At 46.1% G+C, this 23,146-nt stretch overlaps 1 protein-coding gene across 2 annotated transcripts in view; it reads right to left on the reverse strand.

Moving 5' to 3' along the window:
- Positions 1–10,406, reverse strand: part of msrab (methionine sulfoxide reductase Ab) — a 30,052-nt gene extending 19,646 nt beyond the window's left edge. Inside the window, exons 1-4 of one of the 2 annotated variants that reach the window (XM_084012746.1) lie at positions 10,219–10,406; positions 3,908–3,976; positions 3,596–3,715; positions 781–885 (exon numbers count right to left, since the gene is read on the reverse strand). In XM_084012746.1, the coding sequence (XP_083868872.1) occupies positions 781–885; positions 3,596–3,715; positions 3,908–3,976; positions 10,219–10,390 (466 nt within the window). In that variant the 5' untranslated portion in view covers positions 10,391–10,406. Of the gene's footprint in view, positions 1–780; positions 886–3,595; positions 3,716–3,907; positions 3,977–6,442; positions 6,715–10,218 lie in introns of those variants that run through there. The other variant, XM_084012747.1, reaches the window with a different exon arrangement.
- Between the last annotated feature and the right edge of the window lie 12,740 nt (positions 10,407–23,146).

Here is a 23,146-nt window from a genome sequence, read left to right on the forward strand (position 1 = left end):
GTGAGCTCGTTTTTAAACCTGAAGGTCGGTTGATCCATCTCTTCCCAACTTGTCGTGCCCCTCCCTTCATTCAATATGAGTGAACAGAGTGCCTCCTTTGCCTGTCCTTTCACACACACACATGAACACACACACACGCACTCCCTGGGCCCTCCTGATGCATTAATGTTCTTACATCACCTCCTCCAGTGAGCAGAGGAAACAAGGTGAGCAAGAAAGAGATGGAGAGAGGAGTTTATGGGGGGATGGGGCTCGTGTCGCGACTGGAGGGAGGAAGGGGGTTTTGAGAGATGGGCGGGGAAGAGACATGTGTCATTAAAAGGAGGAGAGAGGTGAGGGGACCAGGATTCATATGAAGTTAATGGGAACCGAGTGTGTGGTGCTTCACTTAACCTGGTCAAAAAGCATTTGGAAATGACTCGTGATTTGAAACACACTATGCACAATAACACAAAAAATGCACAAATACTCAGAAAAGACCAAATTTAGTATTGCATCAGTCAAAAGCCGTTGTGTGGATGCCATGCGCAGAGAGGGTTTTTTTTAGGGCTTGAACGTGCACCACACTGGTGTGTCCCTCCATGGATGGCTGGATTTCAGACACATTAACACTGTCTGGCGTTGACTTACACCCATGAGACCGCCCCCCCCCACCCCCCCATTACAACGTACACGCAATCACACGTCTGGGCATCATCCTTCTGCTCTAATACACCCCGCGACCCTCGGGACACGACTTATTTCAGGGTGAATTTTGGGTTTGTGTGCATGCGAGTGTACCTTGAGTGGGATCGTGGCGTTCCCAGAAGGGCTTGAGCAGTTCCTCGAGGCTGACGTCTTTCGGGGAGAAGACCACCCTCACCACCTCAGTGTGGCCCGTCAGACCTAAAGGGAGATCACAAAGTTGGGTTAATACAAATGTTGCAAAATGGAGATGTTGTGAAAGACATCTTTGTGTGTTTTGTGTACGTGTCATTGAGTTCAAGTGGCACAGGTAGAAGGCATCCAGGTTGAATGCACACGTACGGCACAATGGATGAGAATGAGAGAGACTGATAAAGAGAGGTGCAGACAGAGATAGAGGGAGGGAGAGAGGGCACAGCAAAGGTTAAGGCTTTTGGTGAAAGTTGCAAAAAAAAAAAAAAAGAGCACAGATACTCGCTCTTGTGTGCAGCTGCCAAGACCCCAAAGCTTGAACAAGCTGCCTGCAGGCATTCTCAAACTGGGGAAGGCTTAAGGTCTCACATGCAGGTACACACACACACACACACAGCAAAAAAGGTATTCTCACACACACACTTCAACACAAACATACCTTTGCTAAATGTAAATACAGAGGGGATAGAATAGCATTGTATCAGTAGTAGCCATTTCCCTTTTCTCACACATTACACAGACATGTGTACACACACATACGGTATTTTACACACGGACACACACACACATAAGCACCAGGTGTATTGCAAATGGATGCATCTGGCCCCGAGAACCACTTTCTGTCTCTAAATAACACTTGGCACCAACAAAAGGATCATCTAATGCTAAATGAACGCGGAAGACTTCACTTGTTTAGTCGTAACCTAAAATTAAGAACGGGAGGACACATTTTTACAAGCAGATACAAGCAGTCTGTCTGTAGCAGCTGGCAAGGAATATACAGTGTTTTCTGAACCACTCTTTACTAATAAAACGGCAACCTAGCATGAACATAATGTTAACCTCTGCACGTGTGCAGTGGAGGTGCAGAATGTGCAAAAAAAAAGGAGGCTGCAGGGTGGACATCAGCTGTAGGAGGGGGAGAGGCAAGAGGAAGAGCATGTGCCACTTCATACAGCCGAAGGCCCAGGTGACGTCGGCAAAGACAGCCTTCACAATAACATACACACTCTCACCATTTGCATGCATTCTGCTGTGTTTACAGTCGACAGTCAGTTGGCCTGCGGTCAAGAAAGTCAACAACAACGGTAGCAAATGGTGAAACAGGAAAATGCGGAAAGATGAGCCGTCACGCCTTCGTGGGGAAACAAGCATTAACATGAATATACACCATTATATTCCTTGTTTGGCTGAAGGATAGTCCTACATTTGTTTTACTTTCTTTTAACAACAACCACAATGTTTTTCCTAATCTTACAGAATAGTTTTAGATGCCTATAAACTTCGGCAGACCAGAATATTGATCTTTTATGGAGCGTTTCGGGAAGATGGCGTGACCCTCTGCATCCTGTTTTGTCATGGAGGTGTGAGGATTGTCGGATTTGCAACACCGTGGAGCTGAAGCGCAGAAGGTGTTGCGTATTCTGTATTGCAAACCCGGCACTGTGAATTAGTAGAGATAGAATAATGCTAATTGGTAAAACCATCCCCTTCCTGCCGTCTCTCAGCTGTCTGTCCTCCAAAAGACATATTTGACTGCTCCTCCACCTCTCCCGTCTCCGTCTGTCAGACCATCAACCTGTCCATCCGCCTGTCCTTCCATCCTTCCCTGGTTCAGCTGACAGTTCCATCAGCCCCTTCTTTCTGTCCGCCTGTCTGTCCGTCCAGCTGTCTGTCCCGCCCCGGCTGTGTTGACAGCTCCTCGGTCTCATGCCGTCGCAGTGTTCTGCTCCGTCATGGCCACTGGAGCGACGCCTGCACTCTCTCAGCCGATGGACAGGCAACCATTCTCTCTTGCACTTTGTTTCCTCAAATTTTCTTTTCCCCCCTCTCAAAAGTTTATTTTACCCGTTTCCTCACTTGCCGCAGTTTCTCTCGATTTTTTTCCCTGTCATCTGTCTCCATCTCCAGCCTCTTTCATAGCTGACCATCTTGTTGCTGGGAAGCTGGCAGGAAGGGAGACTGGGAGAGGCAGAAAGATGGGAAACATACAATCCCTTGAAGGGCTCCGCTCAGAAAGTCTGCCAGCCAAACCCGGAGCGTCTCTTTCCCCTCCTCTCCGTGTCCCCCCCCATGCTGCGCCTGCACCTAGACGCCATGCCATGCCTGTGTTGATGCACCCCTCGGAGATGGAGGAGCACCAAACTAACAGCTCATGACTCCAAAAACACCAGAGAAGGACACGAAAGAAGACGGAGCTCCACATCTGCATTTGAATTATATCACGCCCTACACGAATCCGTGTGAATCTCATATAAGGAAAAACAGGACGATTTTTAAGGGGCTTTCATATCAAAAAACACAGAATTCATACTTGCATGTTGGACAACATATCTTGGGAAAAGAAGCCCATTTATAGCGATTCATACACAGTAACCTCTGTTGGCAAAAAACGCCGCAGTACAGCACAGTACAGAGCCCAATCCTTACAAGTAGGTCATGGGGGGGTGGGGACGGTGGGCGCAGCCCATCTGGAGCAGTGCATTCTGAGTAGTTGACTGCAGATGAAGGGAAGGCGGCGAGAGGATGAGAGCGCTGTACTTAAAACACGACTCTGTATCTTCTTCTTTTCCCCCCTTTGCATTTCTTCCGTCTCTTGAACCCTGACTTGATTTTAGCAGGGAGAAGTCTCCTGCCAACCCTCCTCCTACAATCAGGTAAGATACATCAAAGCATAGACGCATGCATATGTGGAAATGTGCAAACACGAGTGCATTACCTGAGCAGACCTCCTCGTAATTGGGGTTGGGCGTAAAGCCGCTGGCGTAGCCCACCTGTGTGGAGAAGACCCCTGGAAGGCGCCAGAAAAGTCTCTCGGCTCCCCAGAAACAGCCTAAACCTGGATATAGAGACAAAACACACACACACACACACACACACACACACACACACACACACTCGCATTAGTGCTTCTGTGCTACCATACCCTTCACACATTTCATTCAAAACGTGTCAATGACTACAAACTGGAGACAAGATTCCATATTGGTTTAATTCTGATTACCAAAAATGTGTGATTGTGCAGTCTCACCAAACATGATGGTCTCCATGCCTTCTGGGAAAGGCTCCACGGTGGGATTCCCATTGACTGCATGCTTGTCTGGAAAGTGGAACAGTGTGCAGATATGAAATAAAACCGTGTTTCAGCAGCACAAATTGCAGTGTGTGTGTGTAAAAGGGGCCTCATATGTCTACACTTCGTTACAGGCTGACCCGAGCCAGCGGATCAGACGCGGAGGCTTTCTGCGCTGGAAGACATTTAAGAGATTACACGGCTTTGACCGCAATTCTATCCCCGCTGTCCTCTCCTCAATACCCACAATTAAACACTATCACACAGTTATTTCCTGATCTCTCCCTCGCTCTGCTATACGCGCCTCCAAATGTGAGCGTATTAAGTGCTAGGCTTGGCACCGTCGGGGCGAACCGCAAAGCGAACCGATGACGACGCTTCGGGGGCATAACCTCGCAGGCAGGGGAGGGCCTCACAAGCAGAGGCGACGCCGTCCTAATCTCCGCCACGCTAAAATACCTGATAAGTAAAACAAACTGGAGTGCTGAGAGGTTGGCAGGGGGCGGCACTCTACTGCCAACTGTGCTGCATGGAAGTGGAGCGCTCAATAGGAAGTGTGTGTGTGTGTGTGTGTAGCCCACAGATGTGTGAGGAGGATTAGGGTTTAAGGAGACTGAGGTGACTTAGCCGAACAAATCTCCACTAAGCAAGGCTGGTTTGTACTGCAACCACTAATATTAGTCTGCAGATAAACAGGTCACAGGGTACACTAAGAGCTTAGGCACATACTTATAATGGACGTTTGCTGTAATTTCAACGTGTGATCGCTCAAGAGATGTGATGCGTGACAGCGACCGGAGTATAAACTATCTCTAATCTGAGAGAGTTCATTTCCCTAACAGGCCCTGGACGATCTCTTACTGTGACAACAGGCTAAAGACCAGGTACCTGCAGTGTGTTACCACAAAGCCCGATAGTACGGAAGCATTTGCAGAAAAAAAAAGACTTGAGCTGATAACACCTGTCTCGGAGTGCCACCTTAAGGGCACTTTCTTGATATTAGACAGAACTGTTTTTTCTTTGCAGTAAAAGATCGCAGACTCGTGAAGGACTTCTGTGATGCCACAGAGGCCCGCACTGCCTTCAGGCACTCCCTTCCTGCCCTCCTGCTGCGCGACACGTCTGTCTTTTAGCACCAGGTTTGTTTGGCACCGCCAGGTCAATCAAAGCAAATCTGTGTCGGTGAGAACACTGGCTTATTATGCTCAGTCCATATGGGTGACTTAAGGTGGAAGGTGGACAGAAGAGATCTTCATCCTCCATCCCCTGCTCGCTCTCGCCCTCTTGTCCTGCATTATCTGACCACAGATATAAAAAAAAGTACTGAAGTTGCCAAATGACGGCGAGAGCGAGAGAGAATGTGAGAGAAAGACAAGTGTGCGATAGAGGAGGAGGAGTGGGAGGAGGAGAGATCAGCACGGCCAAAACAATAAAAAAGGAGTAAATAGCCAGTGAGAAGCAACAGATGAGGGGAGCAGAGAGGCAGTTTGAAGAATTCTTTTGGCTTTCAGACCACCGTGCCTTTGGGCGCTACATAAAAAGACTGGGCGCTCCATCCAAGAGAGGACACAGAGAAAACAAACAAGCAAACAAATAAACAAACAAACAAAAGAGAGGTAAACGCGAAGATGGCCAAGAACGCCGACACAGCACTGTCCAGAGAAGCCAACTCCCCCCCACCCGCCACCCCGCCCTCTCATCTATCTCAGCTGCTCTCCATCTTCGCTTCACACTCCCTTCCTCGCAACACCTTCCCATCATCCCTCACTCTCTCCACTTACAAACACATGCACACCCTCCTGCGCGCACATAAGCATGCGATCAGCCGCACAAATCGCTCGCACACCAACCTCTGCTGTGGGTATTTCTCCCATGGAGCAGCTGGCAGAGATCCAGGTGGTGCCAGGCTGGTTCCTTTCACTGTCCCTAGCCTAGCATCCCCCCCTCCCTGCCAGCCCAGCGCCCACACCCCATTCTGCCAGAATTACCCCACCTTACAGAGAAAGAACTGGCTGAATACCCTCACTACGCTGCCTCACTATGCCAGCAAAAAAAAGAACAGAGGACGACAAAAACAAGCAGGGAGGGTGACTGACTGAGTTTTAAAAAGGAAGAAAAACAGGCTGAATATGGGGGAAGGATTCATGAAGAAAGGATTTTTTTCTCCTCCCCAACTTGGATGAGATATGGGCGTAATTTCTTTTGTGCACCTTTCGTTTTCAAGGATATCTGGAGAGCGCAGTGCAGGCTATACAGTACAGCGGGGCTGAAGCAGACTTTGGCCACCTTTTGTTGCTTTGGTGGTAGTAGGCAGCTGGACCAGAACCAAAACATCGGACCACTGCTGCTCCTGTGCTTGTATCATGGTTACCATCAGTCAAGGGTGCAACAATCTGTCTGTTTAGCAGATAATAACATCCACTCTGAGTTGTTTCGGATTGGCGTTTAGTCTTTGTTAGCCTTCGATTCTACCCGTGGTCCTGTGTGTCTCACCCGTAAAACTGAAGTCCAAGCGCTGCTGCCCCCTCATGCAGAGACGCAGGAGAGGTACTATCCCTGGATGCCAAAACTGGTAACGGAAAGGTCGATTTCCAGGCTGCTCTGTTTCCTTCCAAAAAAAAAAAAAAAATCAATTTTCTCCCTTTCCCCCTCTCACTCTCTCCCTCTTCCCTCCCTCTCGCTATTCCTCTTTCTAGCTTCACACAGGTTGGCAGCGAGTCAGGCACGAGTCGTCGGAGGAGGCTGAAGCTTTATACTGGTGCCAACTACCCTCTGCTGTATGGGAGGATGGGTAGGGGCGAGAACGAGTGGGGCAAAGGAGGGGAGGGGAGGAAAGAGGCAAGACTGGTGGGTGATTTAAAAAAAGAGAGCAAAAAACAATAAGGAGGTAACTACAATAAATGATTCTGCTGTGGCCTAAAACAATCAACCCAAGTCAGGAATGCAGCCGTTACGTTCCCTGCCAGTGTTCAGTGTGGGGAAGCCTTCTAGACTCTGAAGAGTAGAAGTTTGAAGCCGTCCACGCATTCCATACATACTGTATCCTAGCAACACAAACCGTTGCTATGGAGAAGACTACCTACTATAGCACTGGCTCCAGTACCCCCTCCAGCAAGATGGAGGCACATCCTGTCGGGGCCTTGCACAAACATCCAGGAAAGAGGTGGGACGACATCCAAGTGGTCGGCGCAAATGTGGAAATGCTTATTCTTTTTAACTACTTAGTTAGAAAAAGGGAAATCATACAACTGTCTTAACACTCTGCAGATAGATCAAATGGTTGATATTGCTTATACTCTTCAGTGTCGCACTAGGCGAGATGCAAGAACGTTCATGGACCAAATCCCAGAACGATCCTTGTTTCAGGTTGGGTCATGCTCTTCCATTGAACAGTCCTATCATTGAGCCACAGCTCTGCCCATGAGCAAATCACTCATTTATTCATCTACCATTTGTATACTTTTAAAATTACTTACATATTATTTTCTTCCCCTCTGAGGTTTTTGCTAAATCCCCCCCTCCCCCCCAAAAAATCAAGGGTATGTGGAGACGGCAGGGATGGTAAAACAACGGCGCATTAATACCAGAAATATATCTTTGCCATGAACCTGCTTTGAAGAGTTATAGTGAAGCATGTAACAGAGATTGATTTTGGTCAGCTGACCTCCCCCATCCTGTTTCGAAGAAATATTGGCAGTCTATCCTGCACTGACTCAAAATAATAGCTACTGTGCCCCTACCATGTAGCAATCTGCCACTGGATCATTCTCGCCAAGGTCACAGAGGACATTATACAGCGTGGAGCGAGGGAGGGAACGCAGGACACCAGAAAGTCTCAACAAGGAGCTTCTTTAAAAGAGGCTGGAGGGGCAGAAGCAACTTTCAAAAATTAGAGGTCTTCACTGTAGAGAGAGGACAAGTGTGTGCACTCTCTCTCTCTCACACACACGGCTGGGATTGTACAGGGCATATGTGGAGACAGTCCTTGCAATCCCTAAATTACTCATGCTTATTCCAGCACGCACGCACACACACACACACACCAACAACCCTGTCCCCACCTAAGCTGCCCCCCACGGTGAAAGGGGAGGAACAGATTTCTGCCATGCGGCGTCTCCGAGCTGCTTCGACAGACGGAGCAGGAACTTACGACGGGGCGGAGCCTTCATGCGCATAATGCCCAGATGGGCCCCTGGACGCTGCGGCACCGTTTCCTCCCGTGCAACTCACACCCAGCTCCACCAATGCACTTTGTGGACGCCTCAGTCCGAGTAGGTGGAGGCAGGGGCCCGGTTCAAATCGCCATGTTTCGCCATTGTCACATGTGACAAGCCCCCCTTGCACGTTGTCACAGGGCATACATGTCACATTCACCGAAAACCAAGGAAATGGTGATAAAAACTTTCAGAAACACAAGTTACTGAATCATGTTTCCTGGGAACACCATGTGTCTCTGACAGCGCCGAGAACTACCTTGGGCATGCTTGCTTTAAAAAGGTTAAGTACGCTTGATTAGGTTCCCGTGGCCATAACTCAATGGGAGAAATGGCTGTTCATAAAAAGGAAGTGAAGTGTGTGAAAACGTTCTGCCAAGAATTGCAAAAGAGTATGTGTTACTTGATCTGAAAACTGAAAGAAATATTAACTGCGAAACCCAAATGTGTGTGCTAGCGGATGTCCCTCAGTTTCCACTTTTATTTGTTGCTTCGACCAACTTTTCTACAGAGTCAGGAGACGTTACGACACATGCACTGTATAACTAATTTTTTTTTGTAATATGAGTGATGCAGTTTGCAACAAGCTTGCAAAAGTATTAGTAATAGGTGTGAAAAGGAAAGCCAAAGAGCATTCTAAGGACGTAAGAGGGAATGGATGCTGCATCACACCAACCGGTCACCTCCTGGACAAGGCCTTTCCTCAAAACTCAGCATTCAACTAAGAAGGAGAATGGTGAAGGAAGCCGCCGACAGGAAGGAGCTCAGCAGAGAGCAGATGCACCAGTCAACCATGTCGACAGCTTAACATAAAACTGGTCTGACTGGGAGGGTGGCTGGAGAGCAGCCACTACTCAAAACAAAGTTATATCAGAGTATGTTTGGAGTTTTCCAGAAAGCATGAGAGTGAACCGGCTAGATATGGGATATGGCTTGGTGGTCAGATTAAGGTTGTGGGCCACAATTTAAAATGCTATGTGTGGCCCACGCTTCAAAAAGCACCCTCCACAGAGGGAAGTATGATAGTAGACACATTAGGCTGTGGGCATGCGTTTCCTTATAATGGACAGGGCATCTTGTTAGAATTGAAGGATGGATGGATGCAGCAAGACAATCTGCTTCAGTCTGCTAAAAAAACTGAAGCTTTGGAGAATGTTCACCATTCAGCAGAACAGTGACCCTCAAGCACCAGGCCAAAGAAACAGTAGTGATGCAATAAAAAAAGGCTAATGTTCTACAAAGATATAATCTCAGATTTGCAAATAAATATATTAAATAAATCTCATGTCAAGGACTCCTTGAAAAAAACCCTTGAAAACTGCAGACACACTTGAAAAAAGGCTTTATTGTGTGTGTCTTTTATGCAGAATGGAATCGTCTGTGGGTTAAACACACTCTAAAAGGCGTTTTTTACACAGAGATCACAGAAAGAAGACCCCTCATTCCTCAATCTTTGGTTTACGCCACATTGCAGAAGCAGAGATGGCACGTGTGACCTATTAAATAACCGTCGGAAATACGATGACCCCAACATACCACAACAAGAATGCCTGGTGAAATTAGAGTTTCTTTTGCTCGCAACTACTGGATTTCTATCCGAGGTCGCCTCGCCTCGTTTCACCAACGCCCCATTCCGTCTCTGAAACTTTTACACTAGTGACATTGCAGAAAGAAAAAAAAGGAGTGCTAATCCCGCAAGGAAAAGGCAGCGTAAAAGGGGCTTAAGAAAACAGGGGCAGATGCAGAATGTGCAGCCAACACTTTTGGAAGAAAGTGTCATGAATGCAATTAATGTTCTATGTGTATTATTATTATTATGATAAAAATAAATATGATGTATAAACATTTTAATAGCCCACACACAGAAAGTAGATTAGTACAGTGTGTGGTTTCCATGTAATGAGTAGTCTATTTCATATCCTTCCATATCCATAACACTGAAAATTTTGGGGGTTCACCAGCTCTTGCCAGTGTGTCCACGTCATGCCACGTGCACAGCTTAGTTTATGGACTCACGTCACTTTGGATACAACTTGTGAAGCGCGTGTTATTTACCTGCCACGACCATGTTCTCCTCCCTTCCCCTCAGAGCGCGCTCTCTGCTCGGCAGCTGACTCTTATCTGCCATTGCGTCGACGGCAGCGAGCGACACGCAAACTGCAAGGAGCCAAGCAGGTATTTGTGAGGACGACTGTACAAACGGCCGAATCTCCCCAGATGATTTCATAACGACACACCGTTTGGTTTTACGATAGGGACGGGAGGGAGGGAGGGGAGCGGAGCAGGGTGGAGGATGGAGGGGGAGACATGCAGCGGCGAAAGCGCCATCAATATGAATATTCATCGTGCGTGGGCAGCGTCGTGCACTGCATATTAACTAATCAAGGGGTTAATATGACTTTGGCACAAAAGCCTACGGTTGCGTCGTGTGCGGCGGCGAAATTAAATTGAAATAAATATCCACGGCCGTTCCGCATGCAAATGAGCTCGCGCCAATTATCAGCCTCCCCGCTCGGTGGGAGGGGCTCGCGGTGAGTCAGGTGGGGCGCGCGGACGTGTGGGTACGCCAAGGAATGTAGTTCATCCATCTCCAGGAGTCCACCAGCCTCCCCCCCCCGAAGGTGTTCAAATGTACAAACAAACAAAACAAACGGCTAACATCTCTGTAGATTCTAGCTTTCGCTCACACTCACCATATGTTTTCTTTTTAAAGAGCATCACTAGGATTTCTAGAAAGATTGAACTGTATTCTCCATTTAAAGTGACTATATACCATTTATTTTCATTTGTCTCTTTACCTTATGGGGGATTCATTTTGAATCTTAAACTCAGATGATAAATAATAATAATAATAATAATAATAATAATAATAATAATAATAATAATAATAATAATAATATGTACATTTATACAAATGATTGCCAGTATGAGTCTTATTTGTTGACGAATGCCAAAGTCATAAAACCTTATTGCTTCAATAAACAATATAACATAAAATTTGCCCTCGACTGACCTCGTCATTCACGGCACGCCAACAGCATAAAGGTCAATAACCACAACACTGTGCTGTGTCACCTTTGCTGTGAACGTGCAAAAAAAAAGTTGCAAATTGCAGTCCCAGAGATTTTCAAGCGAGTCCGTATACAGTCACCTGGACGACTGTGCAAACGCTGAATGTTGATCAGTCAGTGGTCAGAAAGCCAGATGTGCTTTTACATTCTGTTACAGGTGAGCCGGACCGGCGACGCGAGTGCAACGGGGGCGATTATGTACGTGTGGGAACTTCTTGTGCATGCTTTGAGCAGAGCCAATTTACCAGTCACAAAGAATCCAGGGCATTGTTCCTATATCCATGCGAGCCAGAATAACATCACACCCTGCTGCAATACCTCCTTTCTCCCCCCTCTCTTCCCCTTTTCTCCCTCTCTTATCTGCCGGGGAAATGAAGCTCAATCACCTGCGGAGGAGCTGAGGGCGGCACGGGGGACTTTGCAATGCAAATGCCAGGTAATTACCCGAAAGCTAGGAGAGTGGAAGCACACGGATGAAAATAGAGCCAGAGAGAGAGAGAGAGAGAGACGAACCAAACACTGGGTTCACATGCCTGTTGATGCAGGATGATTGGGGGTGTTTTGGGGGGATGTAGGAAGAGGAAAGGGGAGAGAGGAGGGGACAAAAAGGTGATGGATAGCTACACGGTGTGCGTTCGTTTCCCCGTGTGTGTGTGTGTGTGAATGAATGTGTGCCTTCCTTTAAAACATAATCAATACATAGTATTTTCCCAGAGTCTTCGGCGTACACTGTGACCGAGGATTTTTATTCAGGAGACTATCAGCGCCAAGTAAACCCTTTTTTTTTTTGCAGTAGCAGTTTGAGTGTGCGTGCACTTGCATGCATTAAGCGTTTGCGCCCGTGTGCACGTAGGCATGTGGGTACATGAACTTGTGCGCGCCATTGTGTGCGTGCTCTCTAATGGGCACATGTGCATGGGGTGTGTACGCGGTGTGCACGTGGCAGGGCGATGGAATGTGTGCGTGTGTGTGTGGTGTGCTGTAGCGGAGGATTTAGTGAGTATGCCAGCCAGCAGCTGCTTGATTGTCAGTGAGTGAGAGCGAAGAGATGTGCAGATGTGAGTGAGTATCAAAGAGATTATGAAATGACCTGGAATTAAACACCGCAGTGGATTTGAACCGGGGAAATCGCAGCACGTTAAGCCCCCTCTGTGCGATCGAGACGCAGTTGGAAAACGACCGCGTGTTTATGTTGGTTTAGGCGGTTAAATGCAGTTTCATTTAATGAGCCAAAACATCTATTTGTAATTCAATACAGGCGTTTGTTTGTTTGTGTTTGTTTGTTAGCGGAAGATAATACCGAGGCAATAGTGTGACTCACAAGCAGTTTGCACCTTGACTCAATAGCGGCATCTGATTAACATCTGAACAAAACAGGAGCCGGCCAACCAGAAAACTGTTTTGGTGATTTAGTGTAATTGTGGCTTCGCTAAAGTCTCACTTCGCCTAATTAGAATAATAAATCATGCCGCCTCGTTGTTTTCAAAAGGGCCCTCCATCGTCTCGCCGAAGCAGGTGGGATTGTGGGATGGTGTGAAGAAAAAAAAAAAACAAAAGGGTTTGATTGCTCGGCTGAAGCTACAGTCAGTTAAAAGCAACGGCGGCCGCTCTCCGGGGGATTGGTATTCCAAACTAAGCCGTATCAATTCATAGGCCTGAGTAGGAAAAGCCAACTTGACAAATTTTGATTCATATGCTGGCCCATGCTTGACTTCACTTGACATAAATCACTTGGCTCATTGGTAAATGGAGAGAGGAGATGGTGGGGGGGGGGGGGGGGGGGGTTGTTTGAATGACATGAAAGGCCGAGGCGAGATTGCATACCTCTCTGAGATGGTTGTGTCTTTCAGTTGATTTCTGCAGAGAAATAAATACACGTTCTGCTTAGACCATCGGAATCAGCTTTAATGGCACACACACATACTGTATTTGTGTGTGTGTGTGTGTGTGTGTGTGTGTGTGTGTGTGTGTGTGTGTATGTGTGTGTGTGTGTGTGTGTCCGACCAGCTGGCCAAATCTGTCCAAAGATATTCCGTTTTCTATCCTAGAAGACCAAATAAATCAACAAATATTCATATTTGAAATCTGAACCTTATGCATTTTTGGGCCTTTTTGCTCCAAACTGACCATGCGATTATTAAAAAATGTTGCAGATGAATTTTCTGTTGATTAATCCTTTAAGCTCTAGTAGCCTAAATATGCACCTCATCTTATAACCCACGATCATAATCAATATTCTCAGTCATGCTGGACGACAGTAAATTGTGTTCTTTCAATGGAAGAAGTGCATCTCTGTCTCAAGCCTTTCCTTTTCAGCAGCAATTACACATTTTATGCATGTTCGGTTTGTGTAGCCATTTCTTTTTGATGATCGGCGAGTCTGCATTCACCTCTGCTTCTGAAGACAACGTCTGCCAATTTGTAGTCTCTCCTCAGAGCTTTATAGCGCATCGTTTTCTGTGGGTCTTCTGGTTCGTTATTTCAGCGGTTCAAATAATTAGATTTAATTTGTTCAGTGATTTTGGTTCATTGTACGATGTTTGCGAGGGGTGCTTATGTTGTAAATCTGCTCTCACTCCTGAGGGCTTCTATCGCAGGGATTGTTAGGGACTAAGTTTCAAGTGTAATAGCTCTTTTTTCCCAGAATAATAGAAGCTCTGCTTTTACACGAATTGTTTGGGAGTCTTTCTCACGAATCCTCACCTGCACTCTTCAGACTGTATTATATTAGATCTCTACTGGATGTTTGCCCCTTCATTAAAATGTAATAAACTTTTTAGAGTCCTACTTTCCAGCTCCCCATAGAGTTAGATGGGAAAATTACACCATTTTTTTGTATTACCCAATTTTGTCTAATTTACTCAAATGTCAGACACATTTTCTCTGGGAGCGTTCGCTTTCAAACTACTTTTTTTTTTCTTCCAACAGAAACTCTGAAGATATTCTAAACAGTAAACAGCAGGCGAAAGCGGAAGAAGTATTTTTGATTATTTACTGTGAAATCAATAAAAGCCCTTAACTCATGTAACTGTATTAGCGACATAATGTACTTGCTTTATTGCCCCGTCATTATTATAATACCATGTTATAAGATCGTAATCATCAACTCGTTTACAGGTATATGCTTTCATTTGAAGTTTTATTTGGTTATGATGGGGGCAATGTTAACAGCTTTACATTATATTGCCGTTGGGTACAACCCTCAATTATCTGACACTGATTATAGGTTTGCGTGAAAAGTCGTTTCCCTCTGAAATGGAGAAGAAGTACAAGGATACATACGATGGAAATTCTCAAATAAAATACTGCACAGTACCTGAGTACATAGTTACACTGCACCACTGACAGAAGGTTGTATCATTGTATATAGTAGAAATATATCCCGTCCCCTAAACTTTTAAGTGATTTCTAAATAACCTTAGTCTGACTTCTCCTTGGCTGTCCTTCCGAATCATCATCATCTCTCAGTTGTTGCATTTTTATACATTTCAGAATGCCGAGTACAACTTTTTTAGAGCGTAGGAAGCTCTAGATACAAGTAGAGGGAGAGACAAAGATGGGCACAAAGAAAGGAGGTGATTCGAGCGAGCTGAGTGCAGCTATATAACGCCGGTCCACTTCCTCTCCCTCTCGCTCTAGTGCTCCACCCGTGCTAAGAGTGGCTGGGCTAAGCCACTCTTGCCCTACATACAGCCTAAACAGCAGATTACTGACTGTCCCTCTAATCCCATGCACCAGGGCATGTGCCACTGTCACCATGCACCAACCACCCAATCACCCGGCAGCCACCGTCGCACTGCCTGCTGTTGTGCTAGCTGTGCACCCCCCCCCCCCCCCTCCCCCGCCTCAATCCCTAACACCATCCTCATTTCTGTTTTTCAGTCAGCCATTTCAGATTTTTCCATTTTTATTTCTATCCGAATAAAGCACGCTGTAAACGGAGATACTGCGATACTTTAGTCTCCGGGCATCTCTTTCTCTCTCCCTGTCTTCCCTAGCAACACCCTGTCCCGTCCCTCATCCTCCCAGTGCACCCCCACCTTCTCCCAGTTTTAACCTCCTCCTGGCCACCTGGCATGGGATAGCTTCCTCCAGTCCCTCAGCCTCACCTAAACCACCAGGCCTGAGATTAGGGTTAATCTGGACCTTGTGTCATCCTGTATCTATCACCCACCCCCACAGCCCCATTCTTTTCCTCCCTCCCTCCTCTTTACCAAAGAGGCTTTGGTTTGAAATCCTTTATTGTGAGCCCCCCCCCCCCCCCCCCCCCCCCCCCCCTTGCAGTGTCTTTCCGCCCTGCTGCCAACTGCAACTTTTCCCTCCCGCACCACATCGTCAGACAATCCTTGAACAGACCCAGTGTCTGAACCCGTCCCCCAAGCTATGTCGGTGAAGAGATGCGAGATGTCTTTTTGTTGCATTGTCTTGCTCTTTAGGATACATGTGGAATTAGGCAGGCGCACGTAAAAATGAAACGCTTTGCTTGTGTACGTGTGCGTGCGAGCGTGCCGTAACACACGACGATATGTGTGCATACAGGATGAGGACTCGCCATAATGGTGCACCACCCCCCCCACTGCATTTAGCCAGCCGTACTCTCAGCCCGAGGACAGAGTGAAGGCACGGGAGGCCCGAGTCGGACTCCACAATGGTGCAGAGACGTGTAGAGAACGAAGACAAAAAAAAAGAAGAGGAAAAGATACAAAGTGCTGAAGCCCCCTTTTCATTTTTTTTTGTCTCAGGAAATAAATGGCAAAATCTCCCTCAAGCAAAGTCTCTTTTCTTGAGTTGAAAAGCCAGCAGAAAGCACTTGGCAGACAGAAACTGGTAGAATGGAGAGCGAGAGGTGGAGACGCGGCGAAGGGGATGTAGGCCGGCAATAAAGTGTCTTATCGTAAGGGGGCAGAGAGAAAGACCCTTGAGCGCAGGAACCTGCATGAGTCGGGGCACTTAAATGAGAAGAACAGCACGGAGGATCCGTCGGAATGATCGCGAGACGCTGAGCTCGTAACGTTAATGTCAAAATTCCTTGCGCAATCATAGTCGGCTAATTTGTTGAGTTTAATTTGCTACGATTAACTAGATAGTGTGTTCGCTTATTGAAAAGTCTGTATCACAATGATTATTTATTGGGTTCACTCGATTGATTTTGAGGCAGCCGGAGGTTCCTCATGCCTTCACACACACAGTAAACACACACACACACACACACACACACACACAAATGATGAACTTGATGACATTATCGTTTATATGCAGCGGGCCTTGATGCACAGAGGTAGGATGGCGTGCTCAAGATCTCCTAAATGGATTAGGAGTACGGAAATCCCAGTAGCGAAAAGAGCAGCGAGATGCAGGGGTGACTGGTAGAGCGGCTGACTGATTAAAGGCGAGAGAGCGACAGAACATGCTGAGAGGGGAAAAAGTCGGAGAGAGGGGCGAAACGAAGAATGTTCAAAGTGATTGTGCGAGGGAGCAAAATGTCCACCGAGAGCCCCGAAAACAGAGGACGAGCGATGTAGTTAATGGATGTAAATTAATTGCTGTCATGTGGATTCTGATCCCAATAAATCAGGGTCAGTGTGGTCTCCGGTGCCACCGCTGCACGGTTGGGAAAAAAAGGCAGGAAGGAGCCTCAAGCCTGTTTATGGAGGCGCAAACCCACCAAAAAGCTTTAGGAGAAATTAGATCGTTCTCGTGCAATTTTTGATCCGATGGATCAGATCTACTAGATTCTGAAAAATCAAATCTGTTGAACCTACGCCCGAAAAAGTTGGATAAAACATGAAAGGAATACGGATATACAATACGTATAAAATAACTCCCAAAATCTGCCCACATGTGATGATTTGGATGCAGCGCGCCGCGCCACGAGATCCCCCCCCCTTCATCATGAGGAGCTTTTTAAAAATGCAACTCAAGTCCAAACAGAATAGCGGATGCCAACTAGTGCAGACCTAACTCGGTTATAAATGCAACGTGGTTCAATGAATTAGCCATGCTTATTACTGAAAATTACCACTGCGCTTTCTGCTTAACTAGGCTGCAAAATTGATTTACCTTATTTCCCCATTCTGTGACCATCACAAAGGCATCCTGTTATTATGAAGGCCGTGGTGTATTATTGTATGTGTTAATCAGGAAATACGTGAACCATGTATTTTAATTACTAATCATACAAGGGCATTTTTTTTAAAAACAAAAGCCTTTAAAAAAAAATATGAGTTGCCCACACATTAAAAGAAGCCGCGACGCTGCAACAACAAATCCTAATTCGGGAGGGGGGAAGAAGAAAAAAAACAGTCAATGCTGATGTTAACGCTCCAATATTTAAAGAAAAAAAACATTTTATGCATTACACTTTACAGTACAATATGCCCCATATTATATACACCGTGTTTTCTTTGATACTGTATGCCCCAAAGCAAATCACTCATGTTCAAACAATAATATCTGAACATGACAGAAATGGTGCAAAATGGGAAGTAGGTCACATAGCAATTTATTTGACAAAAAGGGATGGGGGTGGGGAACTGGGGCATGGTGTATGCAGAGGCAAGCAGCAGCAAAGGGAAGGGTTTTTTTGGGGGGGAACGCAGATCAGATATTGCATGTTTGCGTGTGTGTGTGTGGGAGAAAGAGTGTTCAAGTTCGACCTGGAAGTAAAGTTACGAGCTCATTCAAAAACTGCTTGGTCAGTGAGGATTTGGAAAAAAAAGAAAAAAAGAAATGTCCTCTTTATACATTATCACATCAGCTACACCTACATTTTTTTTTTGGTATTCAATAAATATGACACACATGGACGTCAGGGGCTCCTTTGCCCACTCGGGTGAAAATTAAAACTGACATGGCGGTCACTGGATGATAACAGCACATCTGACACAGAGTGTGAGCAGCATTGATCAGTTGTCAATGAACAGCCGAGCTAACCCCCAACCCCTTATACAACACACACACGCACACACACACGACTGAACCGTGTGTATCGAGTAAATACATAAAAAACCACATAACCTTCTGTAAATACACGTATTCCCCCGCACAGGCATCCACACACTCGTAAGCTCCCCGGCTTCCTCCTGATCCTGTTTAAACCCCGTCATCACTGAACATCACAAGCTCGATGATTCGCAAGCGAACGAAGGCCACGCATCTCTCTATTCTCGGCTGACCTGCAGTGCCAAACGCTACAGTTTATCAAGCTGTAACAGTTCGCCACAGTGCCGATGCAGAGGCTAGGTAGACGACCCACTGGGCCAGAATATGTGTGTCATTGCTGGGAACTCAGGGTCATGTTATTTTAGGTAAGAAAACAAAACAAAAAAAAAAGAATTCAATAAAAATGCTCAGTTGAATTTTACATAGAAAATTATCTGATGAATTCTAAGAATCAAAAATCTAAAAAATACAAATAAAAACACAGGAAGTGGAGATTCAAACTGGTAAAAAATCTAAAAAGGATTTACACTGCTTAGTTTCACTGACATTTCTTTGAATACTTTGAATTCTGCTATAAACACATCTGCAGCATTGCGATGTGGAAGTTCCTCAGGGTAAAAAAATAAATAAATAAAAAATAATTATACAATTACTCTCCTCTTTCTAAACATATTTATAATAATACAAATTTTTAAAATATAACGTCAGTCGTACAGATCGGTGTATTTCATATGGCACCTAAGTATTATGGCAAACAAATCAATCGGCGGGAGCACTGGGTTAATGTGGCCTACATACTGACAACTATACTGTGTATACCCTCAGCACAATCGAGACAAGCTGCGCAGACTGCACTAAGGATCTGTAAAGCCACATTAACACATGAGAGAGACTCTGGAGCACCAGTCTTTTCTAATGACTCGATAATCCGACCCAAATGCTGCCTGTTTGGTAATCTCTCCATCAGATTACCCAACTAGGGACGAGCACTGTCTATTTGTTTCGACCTGTCTCTCTGCCCGTCTGTCTCTCCCGGCTTGTCTCTTTGTATCACTGCTCGCGTCTTTTCCCTTTTATTTCTCTGTATGATAAAAAAAAAAAAAAAAATCCCTCTCGCCTCTCTGTGATCTTCCTGGCCGTCTGCTAGCGAGGTTGCATGCCCGCTCGCCCCGCTCTTATCCTCACACGCTTTTAAAATAGAGGACAGGGCTAGCAGGACATCAAAACGCACTCACAAACCTCCTTCCTCTCTTCATGCAAACATGTGCAGCGGTAAACTTTACCTCACCTAAACGTAGAAATATATACAGGACAAAATGCGTGAAATTTAGGGCATGTAATTTATGCCCATAAATAATAAGGGTTCCAGCCATCTCAGAGAAATAGTAAAAAAAAAAAAGAAAATAGCACACAGATTTGAAAAGAGTGCACAAGTGTATTCATAAAAAAAAGAAAAGAAAGAAAAGAGGAATTAACCATCTCTCCATTAAGACCGCCTTCACTTCACGTTCTCGCTAAAAACCCGTCTCTCCGTCCCTCAGAAACGGAAGGCCACGCTGTCTGCATTGTCTCACCCCCAGAGCTCCGCTGCCACGTTATTGTGCATTTCATGTAAACAGATCTAAACTAATGTCCTATTTGTCACACACCAAGCATGTCTGATTCTATATATTTACTATAAAACCCTGCCGCTGTTTTCTGCCTGCGAGGCCCTGCAAAATGTCTCCTTGATTTTACAGAAATCACTCTGTCTGCCTCTGTGTGTGTGTGTGTGCTTTTGTGTTTGCGTGTGTTTGCACAGTGCCTCTGTCTCATATACTGTAGCTCAAACCGCTGTTGACAGTCGGCGAAAAACTTTTGACATTTAGCTTTTCACAAAATAACACTTGACGCAGCTAATACTAAGTGAACGCATCTCTGAATTATCCTGCCGTACCTGGCACTTTCAGCAGATTCGGTGACAGTCGAGAGACAGATTGTACATTCCGCGGGAAAATAATACATCAAATTTCGAGGACGTTTTATCCCATCAAGGTATGTAATTCCGCATAATATTGAAATAGACATTTTTTTTTGGACGCTTTTAACTCAAATGGAGATCAAAGGGGTGTGAAGTAAAATGTGTGTCAAATTGCTGCCGGGCAGACGTGCAGATGTTAAGCCGGCGTGGTTTTGGTAATGCCTGACAAATATCATATAACCCGTAGTGTCTGAACTGCGGGACTCGAACTTCCGACTTTGCCGCGCTATTACAGATTAACTGAACGTGAGAAAAATTGTGAAAAATCCCAATCGGTGTGTACGGAACACAAGAGACGGAGATATTGATCAATTTGTCGTTCCTAAAAAAACAGCTGGTAACTTAAAAATATGCGTCGAGCGTTCGTGTTCATGAAGCACTTACTGCACTTATTTTCAAGGACATAAATGTATTTGAAATATTGATGAAGTCAGTGTTTCATTTGTTACATTTTCATCTGTAAAACACCGCTGCCTAGGTCGACACGGTTCTAGAAACGACGATAAAACTGAGATCGACAGCCAGAAATAGGCAAAAAAATGAAAAAACTTAAATACGGTGACATCGGTCGAAACACTAAGACATAGAAAATAAAAAAATACACTCATACAGAATAGATCTCTTCCTGCGTAGATTTGACAGTTGCCGGTGTCGACACATTTAAAAAATACAAAAAATAGAAAAGGTTAGGAGCGGGGATTTAGGGATGAGCTAGGAGGCAGAGGAGGAAGAAAAAAGAAAAAAAGATGAGTTGGGCCCTGGTAGAATCAGTGGTGTGTGTGTGTGTGTGTGTGTGTGCATGTGTGTGTGTGTGTGCATGTGTGTGTATGGGAGGGAAAGAGGAGGGGGGGGGGGGGGGGGCTGTTACTGGGGCTGTCCATTTCCCGGGATCAGCTGATGGCCGCGGATGATGGAGCAGAGAGGGGTCAGGGGTCAAAGCCTTGCATTGTCAGCCTGGCCTCGCTCTCCCGTGGGGCTCCCTCCTCCATCCATCCACCCATCCACCCATCCATCCATCCATCCATCCATCCACCCATCCATCCACCCCCGCTGCCTCTTCCACATTTACATACATTCATCAACACCGTGCATCGCCGCGGCTCGCCGGGCGAGAGGATGCGCCGCATGCATTACTGCCCGTCTACCTCTGCAGTCGGCGCCGCTGCAGCTTCAGCATTCAACGCAGAGTCATATTTGGAAGCATTTTTATATTGTGGCGTTGTTGCGTGACACGTGTGTGCATCTGCGTGAAATGTGTACATGTGAACAAATGTGTGTGTCTATTTGCACATCTCTCCGTGTGTGTGTGTGTGTGTGTGTGCTGGACAAGACAGCACAAGACCCCCCCACCCCCCACCCCGTTATTAGGCCTACCCTCCTCACCCCTCATCCCCCCTCCCATTCCCACCACCCTCCCCCCACACTCACCTCCCCCACTTTGCCTGTGTAATCCCTGCCAGCTGGCCCCGTTGGCTAATCCCTCTGCACTGATCAGCTGGGCCACGCATCAGTACGGGACAGGACAGGGACAGGGGCAGATAGGGGCGGGACGCTCTCTCTCTCTGTGTGTGTGTGTGTGGGTGATGTGGGGGGTGGTGTCGACCAGAAAGCATAAATTGAAGCCCGTGCCTTCGCCTCAGCGCAGTGTGTCTGTGTGTGAGCCAGTTGCCTGTTCCTCCTCGTCCGTCCATCCCTTATCTCTGTCCTTCTCCTTCTCCCTTGGATCCTCATACATATATACCTACCTGGCTTATATATGTATATTTTACATCTTGGGCTTTTTTTCTCCTAAACTTCCTTTTTGGTTTTGTCTTGAGCAGATCCAAATGGATTTTTTTTCTGATGGAGGTGACTGGGTAGAATTTAGCTGTTTTTTAAATTTTTTTTTTTTTTACTCCTGCTACCCTCTCTCCTCTTTCCCATGACTGCATGCGTTGACACCTGCCTGCCTCCCGAACCCTTCAGCCCCCTTGTCCGCCATCCCACCAACCCTCCCCCCCGCGTGCCTGCCTCCCCTGCTCTTCCCAACCCGCCAGGACCTTCACGGGATGGAGCTGCGCAGTCACAGCTACAACTGCAGCAACAATAACAAAAACCAGGACCGAGGACCCCGAAGGAGGAACTACTCTGCGGCTCCTCTGCTGTTTTCGCCTCATCTTTAGAGAGGAAGGATGTATTTGATCCGAGCAGAACCCTATTCTGCTTGAGCTATAGTAGTCTTAATTCTAAAGAAAAAGAATTAGAATTGAGTGCAGGTAAAAGAAAAAGAAGGGATTTTAAATATAATAGCTGCATGTTTATTCTTGATGTGTGAGTCTTCCGTAATGGCAAGGATGTGAAACTGCTCTTTTTGTATTTACTCTTTATTATTACTGATTATTTGTGTGTATGTAGTTATTAATTAGAGGACGGAGATTGTTGTTATTTAGATCCTGTTTTCCAGTCTGTGCATGGCTATGGTTACATGCGCAGAGTGTACACAGAGAGAGAGAGAGAGAGAGAGAGAGAGAGAGAGAGCGAACAGTAGAGAAGAGATGGAGAGTAGGAGGGAGGGAGGGAGGGAGAGAGAGAGGAGATAACGACACAGCTTTACCAACTGTAATGAAGAACTGCTTGGTCTGATTAAACCGTACCAAGCTCTTAACGGGGAACGGCGGAGACAGTGGCGTGGCGAGGATAAAGCGTAAGCGGGGTGCATCGCAGTGTGCACTCATAAAAAAAAAAGAAAAATCTAGTCGTCATCCTTTTGTTTTGCTCTGAGGGGAAGATGGTCTGCAGGAATGGTAGCAATCAGGTAGCCGGGGCTGCTGCTCTCTTTATGGTGCAACAAAGGTAGCTCTGCACGCTCGCTCCATCTCCTCTCTGCTCCCCCCCCCTCCCCCTCCCCAACTCTCTGTGGTCGCTTCCTAAATGATGGTATGTGTATACAGCTATTTTTAATTCACATTTT

This window comes from Eutrigla gurnardus (genome assembly GCF_963514095.1).
Source record: "Eutrigla gurnardus genome assembly, chromosome: 7".
NCBI classification, from domain to species: domain Eukaryota; kingdom Metazoa; phylum Chordata; class Actinopteri; order Perciformes; family Triglidae; genus Eutrigla; species Eutrigla gurnardus.